The sequence below is a fragment of the Clupea harengus genome, unplaced genomic scaffold, assembly GCF_900700415.2.
Source record: "Clupea harengus unplaced genomic scaffold, Ch_v2.0.2, whole genome shotgun sequence".
Classification (NCBI taxonomy): domain Eukaryota; kingdom Metazoa; phylum Chordata; class Actinopteri; order Clupeiformes; family Clupeidae; genus Clupea; species Clupea harengus.
The window spans coordinates 1-19764 of NW_024880505.1; the positions used below are offsets into that span (position 1 = coordinate 1).

The following is a 19764-nucleotide window of genomic DNA, read 5'->3' on the forward strand; positions in this document are numbered from 1 at the left end:
AACAAGGCGGGGTTGAAGTGAAAGGGTATTCCATGATAAATAGGTATGTTCCTTTTACTTTTGAAATTTTACTTTTGTTTTGCCGTATCCATCGACCTAAGGGTTGTGTTGGCTGCGATGCCTTTTACCCTCCACGGACACAGACACGAAGGGAACATATTTTTCCTTCAGGTTTTGAATATTTTGTTGTCCATGACAATAAAGCTGACAATGATAAAGATCTGTGCGCTAATGCAGCTTTACGTAAGGTGGATATTAAACTTGTAGTTATGCGCACACACACGATTAAGAATATGGGGGGTGTTCCTCGCTCACTTTTATTTATCAACGAGTAACCGAACAGCTAAAAAAATGCACAGACGTACCCCTGGGTCCGCATAGCACACAGAGGCGCCAATATCCACAACCTATTGCCCTCCACCCAACCCCCCCTCCCAAAAAAAGGACCTTCTGACACCATGTTTCTGCCTGATGTATTGGTGTCTTAATTCACGTATAGATAATTGAAACATAATAAATTAACTTTTGGAAAGAGAGAAGGCGAGTAAGAGAAGGCGTTGAGAGAGAGAGAGAGAGAGAGAGTAAGAGAGAAGGAGAGAGACACAGGTGTACAGGTGGGCTGCAGAGGGAGAGGCCTTCCAGAGCAGGTCTTGATAAATGCTCTGCAACCAACCCAGCAAGTGCATCTGTAATCCCTATTTCTTTAAGAGCCATGTTATCTTGTTATACTACCATCCTTGTCTACTTCTTCAATTTTCTCTCTCTTACACACACACACATTTTGATATTTATAGAAGCATTTAAATGGTTCCTCACCATTATGACGTTGCTGGTGAATTTTAAGTTGACTAGAACTGGTAAAACACTTTCCACATTTGGAGCAGGGATATGGCTTCTCTCCAGTGTGGTGTCCTCGCTGGTGGATTTTAAGTCCGCTAGACTGGGAAAAACACTTTCCACATTCGGAGCAGGGATATGGCTTCTCTCCAGTGTGTACTCTCTGGTGAGATTTAAGTTCGCTGTACTCATGAAAACACTTTCCACATTCGGAGCAGGGATATGGCTTCTCTCCAGTGTGGTGTCGTCGCTGGTGGCTTTTAAGGTCGCTAGACCGGGGGAAACACTTTCCACATTTGGAGCAGGGATATGGCTTCTCTCCAGTGTGGTGTCGTCGCTGGTGGGTTTTAAGTTCGTCAGACGTGGAAAAACTCTTTCCACATTCGGAGCAGGGATATGGCTTCTCTCCAGTATGTACTCTCTGGTGTCTTTTAAGATTGCCAGATGTAGTGAAAGTCTTGCCACACTCAGAGCAGGGATATGGCTTCTCTCCACTATGTACTCTCTGGTGAGTTTGAAGACTGTCAGATGTAGTGAAAGTCTTCCCACACTCAGAGCAGGGATATGGCTTCTCTCCAGTATGTACTCTCTGGTGCCTTTTAAGATGGCCAGATGTAGTGAAAGTCTTCCCACACTCAGAGCAGGGATATGGCTTCTCTCCAGTATGATTTCGCTGGTGCCTTTTAAGGTCGCTACACAGGGAAAAACACTTTCCACATTCGGAGCAGGAATATGGCTTCTCTCCAGTGTGGTGTCGTCGCTGGTGAGGTTTAAGGTCGCTAGAATGGGGAAAACACTTTCCACATTCGGAGCAGGGATATGGCTTCTCTCCAGTGTGTACTCTCTGGTGACTTTTAAGACTGCCAGATGTAGTAAAAGTCTTCCCACACTCAGAGCAATGATAAGGCCTTTCTCCAGTGTGTGTTCTGAGGTGGATCCTGAGATCGCCACTCTGAAAAAAGCTTTTCCCACACTGTTGGCATTCATGAGGCTTCCCTCTGGAGTGGATTCTCTGGTGTCGTTTCAACTTGGACAAGCAGGAAAAAACTTTCCCACACTCTGAGCAGTGCTGAGACTTCTCTCCAGGATGAGTTTTCTGATGGCAAGCAAGATCCAATGGCTGGGAGAAACTTTCCCCACGCAGGGAGCAGTCATAGGAACCCTCTCCCTGATCTGTTTTAGGGGATCCTGAGTCAGCCAAACTCATTCTACGTGAGCAGGGTTTGCGCTTTTTCTGTCCATCTTGCTCCCTCTCGTGTGGCGAGGAGTCTTCACGCCCGTTGTCGGCCTCCATCTTTCAAGTATAGGCAGATGACTTTTCACAAAACTGAAGAAAAAAGATCAAAACAAATTAAACAAACATTCTTAAGCTGAAATGAAAGCACACACAATAAGGAAGCCTGACATAGTGGTGGCCACAAACACAGTTCTCTCTTCACTCTCAAGCTTCGCTTGTTATAGCTCAAAGGCTAGTAGCAAAGATAGCCTAGGTTAGCAGCAAAGAGCCCACAAGATGAGTAAGAATAGAATGAACATTCCAATCCCCAGCAACATTTCTGAAGTAAACTGATCCATGGAGATGTGCATGACCCCTTTTGTTCACTATTTGTTCAATTGAAATCCAATTAATTAGTGGGGGAAAAAAAAAAAATGTGTGCACTGACTAGTATAACAATGAGATTCATCAAGGTCCCTAGAAAAGTGGTTCAGGGTACGAAAGAACAGTACTTATGTCTACTCACACAATAGCAAAGGGACAGTGAACAAAGTGTACATTTGGAGCAAAGCCCTAACAACAACAAACAAGGCTGATTGCAGTCAGTTTTTTTATTGCACGCACAACTCACAGCAACACACACGTTGTAGCAGCCAAATGGGTTGCTACAGCCTAAATGTGTTGTCACGCAATGTGTAATGTCCCTGTTTGTACACTGGGTGTTGCTGTGCATTGCACAGGTGTTTTTAGGCATATAGGTAGGAAGCCTACTGTTGTGGTTAGGTGTTGACCCCGGAAGGGCAAATGGTTTTGACCGCTATACCGCGAAGGTTTGAGTAACATGTCATTGCTCTGCGTTTTAATGGACAATAAATGGAGAACTGTTTAAACGAACGCAATGCGTGTATGGACTTTATCTCGCTGACGGTAATCACCTCTAAAAGATCTAAGCGCGTCAACCAGGTTATTCCTGGGGTACAACAACCCAGTAGCTCAGTAGTGTACTGTGCTCCCACACAGTCAAAACCTGCCGCTAATTGGAAGTTTCTGCGGAATTCGACGGAGTCCTCGAGCTGTTTGGAAATTACGAGAGCTGCTTGGAGACCGAGGAATTGAATGGTCGGAATTGGAGCTGAGGACGTTTGTTGACCTACTTCTTGGTCTATGCTACTACGGCGCCCAACGTATAAGGTAACCCGGGTGTAGCGCTACATTGTTTCATGGCCATTTAATTTGAGTGCACACATACCGGGGAAATCCAATGCATTGGTAAATCGTGGGTTCGCTAAGACTCTGTATTGACTGCTCGCGTCGTTTGTTTGGAGGACTAACGCTATCGTTCGATTGAACTGGTTATCATGGAGCCGTGCAAGGCGACAAACGAGACTATTAACGTTGGAGGGACTGACGTACAAACTGCTAGTGGTTCCAAAACTGACGTGACTGCCGTTGTTGAAACTCCGACTCAGAAACGAGTTGTTAAACTCACTGCCAAGGCACTTGCTGAGAAATTGGATAAGTTACAAACTGATAGAAAGGCCAAATTGAGCAAGGCAAACTTCATTAGAAAATCAATACGAAATTACATGGTAAAAAATGAGAGAACGCAGGTAGATAATGATCTTAATGAATTAATTGATTTATGCAATGAAATAAAATATATACATGAATCTTTGTTGCAACTGCTGCCTTCTGATGAAAAAGAAAAACATGTAATTTGGTTTAAAGCGAAAATGTTGTCTAATGATGAGTGTATTGCTAATGCAAATGTGTGGATGTCTTGTAGCAACAGTCAAGATGGGAATGTTATTTCAACTAATGCTGTCTCTAACACTTTGATGGATGTTATTATTGTGGAACAACTAAGTGTGTGTGACAATGTGCAAAATGCTAATTTAACTGATGTTTCCAGTGATGTACATGGCGGCACCGTTGAAAATGTAGCTATGCAAAATATTGGGCTCAATGTTGATCCAATTGATATTCCCAGTCAAACCAGTTCTGTCTCAAAAATGCTTACACACAATAATGTGTCCAGCGTTGTGCACAAAGGTGTTGAGGATGAGGTAAATCCAGATGACAGTATTTCCAATGTTGCAAGCAATTGCTCAAGTCGAAAGAGTGGCATGAGTAAAGTAAGCACAACTTCCTCAGCAAGGATAAGGGCCGAGGCAGAAAGAGCTGCACTCATTGCTCGTGCCGTAGTCTTGAAGGAAAGACATGCCTTGGAAGAGCTGGAACAACAGCTGAGAAGAAGAAGGGAGCAGCTTGACATGGAAACTGATTTAGCTGCGTCCAGTGCTAAGTTGGCGGTGTTGCAGGCCTCAGATGTGAAAAGTTGTTCTCGAGCACCCACAGATGGCATGAACTCCTATCTGGAAAAGGAAAAACGTAAACAGCAACCTGTCAGCATCTTGAACCCTTCAGCAAAGGAATTTAATGCAGAACCCTGGAAATCAACGCAACCAATCAACGTCACCAACCAATCATTACTACCCAATGACCCACCACCATTGGATGTGAGGAGGAAGGAGACCGAGAGATGGTGTATGGCAGCCTCAACCCAGTGGTATAAGTCTAATGAGCAGCAACAAACCAACATGTCAACGAGACCAGTACCGTCAAACAACCCACCATTACCGGATGTGCAGAGAAAGGAAATGGATCGACGGTGCAAGGCTGCTTCAAGACAGTGGTACGTAGGTGAACAACAGCCACTTGACCTATCAAAAGAATTGCCATCATCTAACGATCCACCACCATTGGATATGCGCAGAAAGGAAGCAGAACAGTGGCACGAAGCCATCTCAAGGCAGTGGTGTAACCCAAATGAACACTGGCAAGAAAATACGGGAACATCACAACAATCTCGTCATCAGACCTTACTGGCCCCTTTGGAGGGAAGTCAAAGACAGCTCGCATATCATCAACCCGTTGGTCAATATTCATCTAGTGACCTCTTTTCCATTATGCAGAGGCAAAATTATATAACTGCTGCTCTGGTGCGACAACAGCACACATCATCCCTACCACCCAGAGAAATTCCCATATTTGAAGGGGATCCTCTCCAGTATAGGGCATTCATCATGGCCTTTGAGCAAGGAGTCGAAGGGAAAGCAGGAAAGGCAGACTGTCTGTATTACTTGGAACAGTTTACAAAAGGACGACCGCAGGAATTGGTGCATAGCTGCCAGCACATGAACCCAGAACGAGGCTTTTCTGTGGCAAAAGAGCTCTTGCAGGAACACTTTGGCAATCCATACAAAATTGCAGCGGCCTATATGGAGAAAGCTTTAGCATGGGAAATGATAAAATCCGAGGATACTAAATCCCTTCAAACATACTGCTTATTCCTGCGGGGCTGCTGTAATGTAATGGAAGAGTTGCCATACGTCCAGGAACTGGATATGCCGGTGAATATGAGAACTATCCTCGCTAAGTTACCCTTTAAAATGAGGGAGCAATGGAGGACCCAGGCACATGTAATAATGGAGACTTCTAACCAGAGAGCCCACTTCTATGATTTGGTTGTATTCATTGAAAGACGAGTGAAAATTCTTTCCGACCCCCTGTTTGGTGATCTACAGGATCAATCATCTAATGCTGTAGTAGGAAAGAACTTTAAGTTTAAATCACAGCCCAGAGATAGAGTAAAAGGAAATGTCGTCGCCACCACAGTAACATCTATGGATTTGCATGAGAGAGATCCTGAAGCAACTGCAGACTCGGACACGCCTGACGACATTGAATGTCTCTGTTGTGCTCAAAGTCATGATTTAGAGGAATGCAGACAGTTCCAGAAAAAAAGGCACAAGGAAAAGATTGGCTTCTTGAAAGACAGAGGAGTTTGTTTCGCGTGCTTACATCCTGGGCACATGAGTCGTAATTGTGAGCAGCGCTTGACCTGTAAGGTCTGTGGTCTAACTCACCCTACTGTGCTTCATATCGAGGGACGTACTACAACTCAACATCAAGCAAGGGTACAATCCAACAATCCATTAACGTATGTAAAGACACTGCGTGGCCATACAGGGGCCGGTGAGGGACGTACTGCAATCCAGGAACATTCGAGGGAACAATCCAGGAATCAGTCGACTTCACGCAAACTCTGTGGCCATACAGGGGCAGGTCAGGATCGATGCGCACTATCCATTATACCTGTGCAAGTGAAATCAGCTAAAGGGAATCGGATCATAAGTACATATGCCTTTTTGGACGCTGGTAGCTCTGCTACTTTTTGCTCAGAACACCTAATGCAAAAGTTGAACATTACAGGCAGAAGGACTAACTTCCTGTTGCGGACTATGGGCCAAGAAAAGGTTGTTCCAGCTTATTCCCTCACTGGGCTAGAGATTACTGGTCTGAACAGCAACGATTTTCACATCCTTCCAGAAGTTCTTACCCAGAAAGACATGCCGGTCACTGTACATGACATGGTAAATACAGAAGAGTTGGATAAATGGCCCCATCTGTCTAAGGTGCATATACCTAGCATAAAGGCAAATGTTGACCTGCTGATAGGTGCCAATGCTCCTTGGATATTGGAACCCTGGGAAGTCATAAACAGTTGTGGAAATGGCCCATATGCAATCAGGACGTTGCTCGGATGGGCCATCAATGGTCCCTTGACTAAACACGACGAACCCTTGGAGCGACAACTGCCCTCTGCTACAGTGAAGAGGATTTCAATTTGTAAATTGGAAAAATTGCTGACTGATCAGTACAACCATGATTTTAATGAAAACTTCAGAGAAGAGAAGGAAATGTCAAGAGAAGACCACAGTTTCCTGGAAATAGCAGAACAATCAGCTGTTCTCCAGAACGGGAGTTATTGCCTGAAATTGCCTTTTAAGAAGAAAGAGGTATTTTACCTAATAACTTTGCGATAGCCAAGCAAAGGATTCAGGGCTTAAAGAAAAGGTTTCTGAACAACAAAGGCTTCCACACAGAATATGCCGAATACATGAACAAGCTCTTCAGAAAGAACTATGCTGAGCAAGTACCATGGCAACAATTGTCTGGTGAGAGTGGGAAGGTGTGGTACATCCCACATCATGGGGTCCACCATCCAAGAAAGGGTGGCCTTCGGGTAGTGTTCGACTGTGGGGCCCCCTTCCAAGGAGTGTGTCTGAATGGTCAGCTCCTGCAGCGTCCCAATCTCACCAGTTCATTGTTAGGAGTGCTTACTCGCTTCAGAGAGGAGCCCGTGGCATTCATGGGAGACATTCAAGCCATGTTTCACCAGGTCAGAGTTGCTAAGGAAGATCAGGATTTCCTTCGCTTTCTCTGGTGGCCAAATGGGGATACCACTAAAGACCTCCTGGAGTATCGAATGACCGTACATCTCTTTGGCGCCGTTTCCTCTCCCAGTTGCGCGTCTTACGCCCTAAGAAAAACTGCAGATGACAACCAATCCCAGTGTTCAGCCGAAGTGCTACAAGCTGTTAAATACAACTTCTATGTGGATGATTGCTTAAAAAGTTCAGCTACAGCACAAAAGGCCATCCATATGATTGAAGAGCTCACTGCTTTATGTGCAAAAGGGGGTTTTCTCCTGGAAAAATGGATTAGCAACAGTCGCAGTGTTTTGCAGGCCATTGCAGCTGATCAGAGGGCTCAAGATATAAAAGCGCTGGACCTGGACCGTGACCAGTTACCAGTGGAAAGAGTGGCTGAAAGACTTGGACCTGCTGGCAGTATTCAGTGTGACCAGGTGTATCAAGCCCGAAGGGTTTGGTATGATCGAACATGCTCAGCTACACCATTTTGCAGACGCCAGTGAAGGCGGGTATGGAACTGCAACATATATTCGCATGTTAAACAAATGCGGTGACATTCAGGTTGCCTTTCTTCTTGGCAAGGCTCGAGTGACTCCACTGAAGGCTGTTACCATCCCCCGGTTGGAGTTGACTGCAGCGGTCCTTGCCGTCAGAGTGGACTTGATGTTAAGGGCAGAGCTTAAACTCCAGCTTGATGGTTCAATCTTTTGGACGGACAGCACTGCAGTGTTGAAGTATATACACAATGAAGACCGGCGTTTTCAGACATTCGTGGCAAATCGAATCTCAACCATAAGAGAAGCATCTGAGCCATTGCAGTGGCGGCATGTTCGCACCAAAGACAATCCAGCAGATGAGGCATCAAGAGGGTTGAAAGTTGCTGATCTACTGAAGAACGACAGGTGGCTGGAAGGGCCTGCATTTCTTTGGAAAGGTGAGAAGAATTGGCCCAACTTAGCACTAGACACGTTAGTGGACGCCAATGATCCAGAGGTTAGACGGCAGGGGACCATAAATGCCATTAAGGTGGATAATAACCCCAGTCCTGCTAGACAGCTGATTGGCTACTTCTCTGATTGGAGGCGCCTTAAAACAACGGTTGCTTGGTTCCTCAGATTAAAAGCTATATTGCTGAAACAAAGTCGCCTCAAAAGGCAGTTGGAGGCTGTAAAGGCAGACAATCTGAAGACCACAGGTCACCCCAGTGCAACGCAAGTCACAACTCCAAAAGCCAAAGTTACCTCGGCCAGTTGCATTCTTACAGTAGACGAGTTATCAGAAGCAGAAATGGCAATCATTCGCTACTGCCAACAACTGAGATTCAGTGAGGAGATTGCGGCCCTTACCTCGTGCAAAGCAACAGTGAGTCGCCAGAGTTCCATATACAGGCTTGATCCAGTCCTGAATGATGGGCTCTTAAGAGTTGGAGGGAGATTGAGTAAGGGAGCAATGCCTGAAGAGGTTAAACATCCACTCATCCTTTCAAAAGATCAGAATGTCTCTTCACTCATTCTCAAGCATGTTCATCAAAATCTGGGTCATAGTGGACGCAGTCATACACTATCTGCTGTAAGGAAGAAGTTTTGGATTACCAATGCCAACTCGGCTGTACGGAAGGTCATCAGTGAGTGCGGGTTCTGTAGGCGCTATAATGGAAGAGCTATAGAACAGAAGATGGCTGACCTTCCAAAGGTGAGAGTCCTCCCTGACCTACCACCCTTCACCAATACAGGAGTGGATTACTTCGGTCCCGTCGAAGTGAAGAGGGGAAGATCAACCTGTAAGCGCTACGGAGTCATATTTACCTGTATGGCAAGCAGGGCTGTCCACTTGGAGGTAGCGGTGTCTTTAGAAACAGATGCTTGCATTAATGCCATGCGCCGTTTCATCAGCAGGAGAGGCCAAGTGGTACAACTGAGGTCTGACAATGGCACCAACTTCATTGGGGCAGAAAGAGAACTGAGGGAGGCTGTTGCTGCTTTAAACCACGACCAGATTCAAGGAGCCCTTTCTCAGGTCAGAATTCATTGGAGCTTCAATCCACCAGCAGGCTCTCATCATGGTGGTGTTTGGGAGCGGATGAATCCGGCTAGTGAGAAGGGTCCTCAGCTCTGTTCTGCGCCAGCAAACACTAGATGACGATGGGCTGCATACAGTGCTTTGTGAAGTGGAGGCCATTCTCAATGATCGCCCAATTACCCAGCTCTCCAATGATCCGAACGACTTGGAGCCGCTCACTCCTAATCATCTTCTACTTCTAAAGGGAAAACCAGCCTTGCCACCTGGAGTTTTCAGGCCTCATGACCAATACATGAAAAGACGATGGAGACAGATTCAGTACATCTCAGATCTTTTCTGGAAGCGATGGGTGCGAGAGTACTTGCCCTTACTCCAAGAGAGGCAAAAATGGAACCAGAAGAAAAGAGGTTTGAGCAGGGGCGACATTGTAGTGGTGATGGACTCTTCAGCCCTCGAGGTTCCTGGCCATTGGGCAAAATTCTTGAGGTCTTTCCAGATAAAAAGGGCCATGTACGTTCTGTAAGACTACAAACTAAATCTAACGTAATTGAAAGACCAGTAACAAAGCTGTGTTTAGTGCATGAGGTTTGAATTATTAAGTCCTATCATGTTTGGGTTTATTGCAACATGTTTGTTTGTTTTGTTCATTGAATTGTTATGTCTGCCTGCCTGCCATTAACAATTAGGGGCCGGTATGTAGCAGCCAAATGGGTTGCTACAGCCTAAATGTGTTGTCACGCAATGTGTAATGTCCCTGTTTGTACACTGGGTGTTGCTGTGCATTGCACAGGTGTTTTTAGGCATATAGGTAGGAAGCCTACTGTTGTGGTTAGGTGTTGACCCCGGAAGGGCAAATGGTTTTGACCGCTATACCGCAAAGGTTTGAGTAACATGTCATTGCTCTGCGTTTTAATGGACAATAAATGGAGAACTGTTTAAACGAACGCAATGCGTGTATGGACTTTATCTCGCTGACGGTAATCACCTCTAAAAGATCTAAGCGCGTCAACCAGGTTATTCCTGGGGTACAACAACCCAGTAGCTCAGTAGTGTACTGTGCTCCCACACACGTGTTATATATATATGGAGGCGACCAGGACACACTACATACACACACACACACACACACACGCAGGCCTGAGGTCGCCGTGAATTGTTGCTCTGCCTTTAACCCATCCCAGATCGTCCCTCCTCCAGGATCCTCCAGGAGCAGTGGGCAGCTTTCTCAGCGCCCGGGGACCAAGTGAACCGTCCGTCTCGGTCAGGGACGGACAGGATTGTTCTGTTCTTTTTGCATGTTTTTCTGTTGGGGTTATTAGCGGAGGAAACCCCTTGTGAACACGGGGAGAACATGCAAACTCCACACAGAAAGGCCCGGGAGATAGCCCACTTGAGCACTGTGCACTCTGGGGAGGACCTGCCCCCCAGAGCCAACAGCGCCCCATGCAGGAATCGAACCCATGAGCAAGCAGTGCAAGCAACTGAGCCACCGTGCCACATACAGCAAATGTATAACAATTTCGCAAAGGATTCGTTCAATTTCTTTGATTATAACTGCAAATAGAAAGTCAGCCAAGCCATGTCAGTTATAAAAGCAAACTTCTCTTTCTTATCACTTCTACAGTGACACTTTCATAGACATATGCTGTATATGTCTATGGACTCTTTCCCCCTACTCACTATCTTGTGTAAACTGTGGTTGAAGCCCAAGTATTTTTTTCTACGGAGCTCCCCTAAAGTTGACAAGACAACAGCAGAAGCCAAAGAAACATGTAGACTGACATGGTACAGTAATATCACAAGATTTCACACAAATATGACTCTGCATAGCTTAATTAATTTATGGCATCGGAGATAAACGCTGACCGAATAATAATAAAAAAAAAAAGAATTACCAATTTTCATATTGCCAAAATACTGCTAATTTTTTCAGCCCATGCATATTTTTTTTTAATTTGACGTGAGATGAATATATTTGGATGCTAGCCTTAGACAGGACAGGTTGATGATTTTGGGCCTCTGTGATCTCTGTGAAACAGGGATGACACCAATAAGATTACAGCCTACATCAAATTCTTTCATGAATAACGTTGGCAGGGATGTTTATAATGAAATCTAGCAAGTCGATAACTTTCCTTACAGTCAAACATCAAGCAAGGACAACACAAGACATAGCAAGACAGCTTATAGGTTATCACTGATTAGTCCAACAGAAAAAAGGCCAGCTACACATCTGACTGTGATCTGCCATGATTTCTATACAGAGAACACTGCCCTTTCACGAGTTTGAAAACAATACTAAAACTGAGAAATATTTTATTGAATTGATGTGAAATGATCCCAGGGACATCTCATTCCAAGCTGAACTCAAAAGTTGCAGCCCTGATCTTTATTTGGCTATTTATTGTGGAATTTATTTATGTCATTATGTGGTGGTCTGTACTTTTAATGTAACACAGGAAGTATTTATACAGGTTGTATAGATGTAAAGAAGTTGCACTTCCTGATGATGCCATGTTAGTTCTGCCATGAGTAACGTAGGCTACTGGTTGGTTACGCTTTGACTACTCCTTCATTTCTTATACCTTAGAACTACACATTACTTACATCTAGGGCTGGGCACGTTAACGCGTTATTATTGCGTTAACGCATCAATTAATTAACGGCGACAATTATTTTATCGCGCGTTAACGCAGGTTTTATTATTTATTTTATTATTGTAAAAGTCTGTTGCTCACAGGCTTTTATTTTGTAAAAGTCTGCTGCTGACTGCTGCGGAACCGGAAAAGAAAAGAATGGGTGGATAAACAAACATGGAGAAGGGCATTGCTGCCATAGACATATATATATATATATATGATTATGATTGCTGCGACGTGCCAACTGGCCGCCATCTTGGGAAGGTAAAGGCAGGACTGTAAACAAACGCAAGTGAACGGTGGAGCTGCGGTGGAGCTGGATAAAAAGCACTATAGCGTTTACATTTCTCAACCGATTTAATTGAGTCGTTTGTATATTCAAGGGTTTATGATCTACGTGGAGTACCAAACAAAGTTTGGTCTCCATGTTACTTAGAATCTCGATAGTTAGGCTAAAATCGCCAAAGACATATATACATACATGTGATAATTGCAAATCATTCAACGAAACAGACAGTGGAGGGAGGCTTCGGCAGACTACGTACAGCAGAGTAACTGCCAGCAGTGAACTTTTTGGTGCTTCACCACACTCTAACATTAATGCCTTGGCAGTGGCAATAAGCTTTAGTTTTGTGTTTGTTTTATAACATTGTTTAAGTTGAGAATTACACAAAGTATTTATTTTATTTAACTGCTACTATATAAGAAGGCTGGCGTTGGACAAGTGTTTGCACAAATGTTATGGCACTTTAGTTCATATGGCAGTACATTTAAAATAACAGTGTCAAGTTCTAGGAATTGACAAACTGCACTGAAAGTGTTTTCTGGTTTCTCACTCAGGGACATTTGGTACTGAACATAGACTGGTTATGCTGCTCCCTGATGGAAGTAAAATGTTTCTGCTGTTACCTCAGAAATTGCCTGTTTTAATGATATGATTGTGGCTATCAGGATATCATGCGATTAATCGAGATTAAAAATTGTAATCGTTGCCCAGCCCTAGTTTTAACTAGAAATCTCTGTTATTCAATCTCAGAATTACTTCCTGTAACCACCGATCGTCTGACAAATATGACACAGGTCTACCATACTCATTAAAATCAGTAACAGTTCGCCTCAACTGCATTTGGAGTAGCCAGAAATACAACTATCATCTCCACATACTAACAAACAGTAACATACCAGCTGCTACCAAAAACAACGTCAATACAATGCGGAATTCGTTCGAACATTATTCCAACAAGAACAGATTTACAGTTCGTCAGTGACGCACAAACTTGTAGGAAAGGAACTGCAAACAAGTCCACTGCTCAGACGTAAGCAAACAAGCAAACTAGTTGCCGTGCTGACTCTTCTGGTGATTTTCATCGAACTGACCTAATCACGAGATGTGCCGAAATTCCGCGCATGCAATCCGCTACGGTCTATGGCCTTTCTAAAACAGTGTGTGGGCTCGGGGTTGGCTTAAGCGCCAGAAAGAGTGTGTGTGTGTGTGTGTGTGTGTATCTAGTTTGATCGCGTGCATGTGTGTGCACGTTCGCGAACATGCATGTGATATGACCAGAGAACAAGCCTATGTGCAGCGCTAAATTCGTATTCCCTTCGCGTGTGTGGCTATGTGAAGGACCATGTATGTGTAATCTGTATGATTGCAGTGCCAAGTTAGAAAGGGGAAATGGCTAGTAAGGCATGCAAGCAATACTAACATTAACCATTGGATGATGTGGCGAAGCCAACCACCAAATAATCATGAAAATATAAATCAACATTTATGTTCGGTGAACAAAACAAAATGGCATAAACAATGGCAACGGTAAACAGTCCTATGCTTAGCCAGGTAGTGCGTATGCTAGAGTTACCAGACCTTTATGAAGATGGTCGTGTTTGCAGATCCGATGTTGAAAAGGCAGGGAAAAGAGATGATGAAGTCGTCCGTAGATGAAGGAATTAGTAGAGAATGTCGTAGAAAGGCATGCGCCCTTGGAGTGGAGAACTAAAAAGAGACTGAGAACAACTGTAGGGACGTGGGGTTTGTCCAACTCAGGGGGCGTGGTTAAAGTGCCATCAGTAGACTGAAGGTTTACCTAGGTTCCGGATTAAACCATACGCAAATTTCTGATTCCAGTCAAACACAATAGACGTATTCCAGGTGTACCTAGAGGGGAATACTGCTATTTTGCCTCGTCTGCCATGATTCCTATTCAGCCGTGAATCATTAAATCCAGAAAATGTACAGAATATACAAAATATATAGATGGATCGAAATATCCAGGTTCAGGAAAACCAAGAGCAGCAGTTTACATCCCAGAATCAGAATCACGTTTATTGGCCAAGTAAGTTGACACAAACAAGGAATTTGACTCCAGGTTAAGTGGCTCTCATTGTACTTACAGAAAATATACAACACAACACAAAACATTACAGCACAACGGTCTAAGAAATATATACTGGGAGGAATGGCTATATACAGTGCAGAGATAAATATCAAATGGTAAGAGAAAGACGTAAGAAAAAGGGGGTGCAGTTGTGTGAAGTTTAAGTTGGAGCGGGTGAGGGGTGTGAATGTGTGGTGATCAAACCTGCTGTAAAACACATTTTGATCATCAGTTATTTGAGGGTTCTCTATAGTCTGGAGTGAGATTTTCCTAGTAGGTGATGTCCTGCAGGGTCGTTTGCTGAAAACCTGTTTTTCAGCTTTTCAGTGTAGCTTTCTCTTTGCTACTCTGATCTCCTGAGACAGTGTGTTTCTGACGTGGTTGTAAAGAACCCTGTCCCCACTCCTTATGGCTCCTCTATGGCTTGACGAAGCTCCCTGAGCTTTGCCGTGAACCACGGTTTATTGTTGTTAAAGGTGGAGAAAGTTACACAAGCCTTCACAAAAACTGATGTAGGATGTCACAGTGTCAGTGAGTTCGTCCAGGTCTGCAGATGCAGCCTCAAAAGACACTCTAGTCAGTTCAGTCAATTCAGGCCTGTCACTTCAGTTTTGACTCGTTGGTCCATTTCCTCACATTTTTAACTGCTAAATACCGAATTCTCTTATAACATTTACAAACAGAAATTCGACATCATTTTTTAATTCTCTAAACGGCATTAAATGTACTAACACAAAATATCTACTCACAGACAAATAATGTCCAAAGTTCAAACGCAAACGAAGGCTCTTCAAGGAGGAATTAATCTGCATGAACGTCTTCTCCCGTGGTAGATCAGTTCAACAATAAAAAGTAAACTAAACCGCGTTTTCTATCGCATTTACTGTCCACAAGGTGGCAGTGTTTATCTAGCTAGAGCTACTAAAGCTGATACATTTAAGCAGAGCATTTCTAAAGGAAAGCAGAACACTCTCCTACGCTCCTTTGCAACTTGGCTCTGGCTCTCGGTGCCCATCTGTATTTTCTGGCTTGGCTTTGCCTAATGAAACCGTTATTCAGCATTTTCATAAGCATTTGATTATTTTCTTATGGACATCTTTATCAGATTGCCTTGATATTACTGGGGCTTTTCTACTTACTTGGCGTCAGTGACAGGGGAGAGAGGAGGAAACAATCTCACAATCTGACCGTGTACTGGGCTGATTGACTGAAACACAGACCTGCCGGTAGCCCCGCCCGTTGGAAAACAGCATGTGAACCAGGGGCGAATCTATGTTCCCACTTTTTGGGGGGCTAAGCCCCTAGATAAAGTTATTATTTTTCTTGTGACTCAGCAAAACTTGGGGGGTCTGGGGGCATGCTCCCCCATAAGAATTTTTAGAAAAGATCCTTTTTAAATAGTGTCCTCTAGTGGGTTTTAGGAAGAGAAATGAACAAATTCAGATTTAAAATATGGCACAACAATAAACATATTGAAGACATCTGCTGAGATAGGTGCTAATTATACTGTAGCATGGTAGGGATTTGCAGCTCAAGTGAGTAGGTTAACATTGTAGGCTAGAGTTCACTAGCTATTTATAGCTGGCGGAGCTACTGAGTAGGGTAGCATACCCACAGGATCAATGAACCGGCATGATAAAAGAGAGCCGATGTACGGCAACATGACGCTGTGTCATCATCCTGTGTGTGCTTATTTGCTAGCTAGCAGCTACTGTTAGCGACCTGGCTAACGGATACATCGCTAACGAAACAGACTATTTTTGTTAATCAATCATGACATAAGTACATAGTACACTGTTTATTTCTCGGTAACTTTTTTAAAAATTACCAAAAAAAAGCAAAGAAACGTACATCGGTGAATACTTTTGTGGAACTTCGACGATTTCATCCGCCATCTTTTTTTAAAATTTGTCTCCGGTTAGGGAATGGCGCAGAGAGTTAAGGGTAATACCTGCCGCCATAAGACAGCAAGGTAGCTCAGATGCTCTCTTAAAAAAATGACCGTTATGTGACGTATTTCAAGGTATCTTACTAGAGAGGAAGAGAGGGTTTAAGACAATTCGAACAGTACTTGCTCTCTTGATAGGAAGGAAGGAAGGAAGGGAGCATTTTAAGCCAATTCGAACAGGCCCTCTGTCTGCACGCTCGCGAGGCTCACTCACTCACGACCAAACAGAGCCGTGCGCTTGCCACCACAGTCTCACACAGGCGGGAATCCTGTGCCACTCAAGCATATATTATTCCTAACTCTAAAAATTCAACAAAATAAGTTCACTAAATCGGTTGTTGTGAATTTGACGATCTCAAAATAAAAATAAAAATATATTGGGGGGGCTCCAGGGATAGATACGCCCCTGATGTGAACCAAACCACTTTGAGGAAAAGGGGGATCATGATTTTTCAACACTTAAAAAACACATTGTTTTACGTTTATAATTAGCACCGCTTGTGTCGTCATGCTTTTATTTAAAATGAATAGTCCCCCCTGCTGTGATCGACTATCTGACCGCTGAGATCTTGGAGTTTGGTGGCTTGCTTTGCAGCCCGTGCCATCTGAGCTCGCTGTGCGGAACGACGAGGAGCTGAACAAACTTCTCAGCGGAGTGACCATCACCGGACCATCAAAGGGAGAAGTCCAAGTAAACTTGATTTTTCAAGTACTCACATCGAAATGCTCTTTTAAGAGCAACCCACTTACTTCATGTTAAAAGCTCATATTCAATGGAATCCATCAACGAAATGCCGATGTCATTCTAAGGCTCAAGCCTTAATTTGCTTCGAAAGCATAACCGAAACGGTTAGGATGTTAGGATGTCATAGCGCTGCCCAATACATGCCAATACATGCAGGGTAGCTGTCTCTGGAAAAAAATTCTGAAAAATAAATCTGTAAAGTGATCATGTTAGGAATGTTTTCTAGTACCTGAACGATACAGTGTAAACAAATGTCTCCTTGTTTCGATACTGACATTATAGAAACATGTTTAAGTTCTACTATGTCATTTTTTATAATCATATTCACTGTCTATGCTGCTAGGCAGCTAACACACTACATTACAGTAGTATTGCTTTATGAGCAGTGCATTATTTAATGAATACATTTGTTTCAGCAATATGCCTGCCTATCCTTGTGGAAGACTCCAGACACGCACAATGAGTTCACGGGCAGAGTGCACGCAGGTAAGTAGACCGGCAGGCAGGCCATCCAATAATGTCATGCCAGACACATCAAATGATTGGACAGGATTTCAAGAAATGTAACAAAAATAAAAGCTTCAGAATTGAATTGCCCACCCTGCCTTTAAGGAACAGTTATCGCCCAGGCTAAACAAATCTGATTTGTCTTCTTTTATATTTGATAAGATTCCTATAGCTGTCCATCCAATCTGTGCACCCAACAAAACAATCCCACAACAAAGTGTTTTGTTCATGCACATTCCTGGTTCTGTATTTGTGGAAACGGATGAAGTGGCTCAGACCAAGCCATACACTATTCCAGCCAATCAACGTCAAGGGGCGCTCACGCTCCGAATTTGCTTCAGGAGCACAGAAGCAATGAGTGGTATTGCCTGTTGAAACAACCTTTTGCTGATCGAGGACTACACCTTTAAATATTCATACTGAATGGTAAGTTCCTGTATCCCTGTCAAGCACTAGGGGGGAGAGTTCCTATACATTTTCATTGACAATTTTCAAAGTGTCAAGTTTAGTTACATTTCCTGGACCTTTTACATCCTACAAGAAAGAGGGGATTTCAGATTCAATTACTTTTCCATGTCCTAGAAGTAAACAAACAAGTAAACAAATAGGTAAATAAATATGATCTGAAGGTCGACCACTGGACTGGCATGATTTTATTGAACAATCAATATTTAATTGGCAGTACCTACAAGCATGTTACAAACAACAAACCAAGGGGTGAAAATAGATTTGTCTGAGGTCTGCTTCACCATCCCTTCTCCAGCTCTCTGACATTCCTCCAAAAAAAAAAACATATTAATAAGAATATCTGAGATAAAAATAGAACATTTCCAGTGATCCCTTTTTGCAGTGCCTGTGCCTAGGTGTGGGGTGTGTGTCTGTCTGTGTCTGTGTCTGTGGGCACCAGAGTCAAGAGCACGGTTGGCGTGTCGGTCTCACTCCTTTTCCAGGACGGGTAACCCCCCGGAACAGCTGCTCCCTCTAACCCCCTTCAGTGCCCCTACCCTTCTGGTGGCAGCCATTACCCTCCCTCTTGCCAGATGGCTACTTATGATGTTGTGGCCTGACGTGGTTCTACCCCAGCTGCGATAATTAACCTATCCTTATATTATTGTCATTTAATCAAGTATTAATAAATAGAGAGCCCGCTTGTCTCTGTTAAAGGTTGAATTAGACATTCTTTATATCTTGATGTGAAAAGCCCCAGGTGGCATTGTCGAGCACTTCAGAGTCAAGACCTTAAAACTGGTATGTCACAAATAGGAATGTACCATTGCAATAACTTTGCGCCATTGTCTCTCAGTCTATTCTCTCAGTGTGGTCAGCCAATCCAGAGGCCCGCTTGGGTTGTAACTGATGACGCATCTGTGTAGTACACCAGTTCCATGTCTTAACTGGGTGTGGTGTATATTTCTTGGTGTTAAATTAACTTATAGAAAAGGGGATTCCTACTTTGAATTTGCCGTGAGAAGCTCTTTAAAAAATCTGTCAGATTTGCCATTGACATCAATTGACAAAGTAAAAAAGCCTTGGCAGCGTGAAGTTCAACACACATTATTTAACAGATACAATTATTAAAAACTTTATTTATTGAAGATTAAATACATTTTCTTTATTCCTAATTTTTTTATTAATGACTCTTTGTAGTGACTCGGCCGGAGACCAACTTCTTGTAAACTTCTGACTGCAAATAGGGCAGGTGTATTTCTTATAGGTCTCTACCTAAATGGGGCAGGTGTATTTCTCATAGGTCTCTACCTAAAGGGGGCAGGTGTAGTTAATCTAGGTCTCTACCCATTGTGGGCTTCCATATGACCACGAATATGAGACTGCTGACAGAAACTAGATCCATACTCAGTGCAAGGGTACAGCCTTTCTCCCGTGTGTATTGCACAATGGGCTTCTAGGACATTGCATTTTGGGAAAATTTTCCCCACAGTCACAGCAGTCGTGAGGCTTCTCGCTTATGTGTGTAAGTCTGTGGTCTCTCAGGTTGCCACAGTCAGTGAGATATCTACCACAGAACAGTACAGTACCGCAGCAGTACGGCTTCTCTCTGGTGATCTTTTACTGAAAGACATGTTGCAGTCACGGCACTGTCTCTCACCACTGTGGATTATTTGATGGCTGTTCAGACCTGAACACTGAGTGAAACTCTTTCTCACACAGCGTGCACAATAATAATAATAATAATAATAA

At 43.6% G+C, this 19764-nt stretch overlaps 1 protein-coding gene across 1 annotated transcript; it reads right to left on the reverse strand.

The window, feature by feature from the left end:
* Positions 1–678: 678 nt before the first annotated feature.
* LOC122132310 (zinc finger protein 883-like) lies at positions 679–14072 on the reverse strand. Its single transcript, XM_042707112.1, has 2 exons — positions 13855–14072; positions 679–2164 (listed from the first exon to the last, which is right to left on the reverse strand). Exon 2 carries the CDS (start codon positions 2129–2131, stop codon positions 716–718), a length of 1416 nt encoding a protein of 471 aa, XP_042563046.1. The 5' UTR covers positions 2132–2164; positions 13855–14072; the 3' UTR covers positions 679–715.
* Between the last annotated feature and the right edge of the window lie 5692 nt (positions 14073–19764).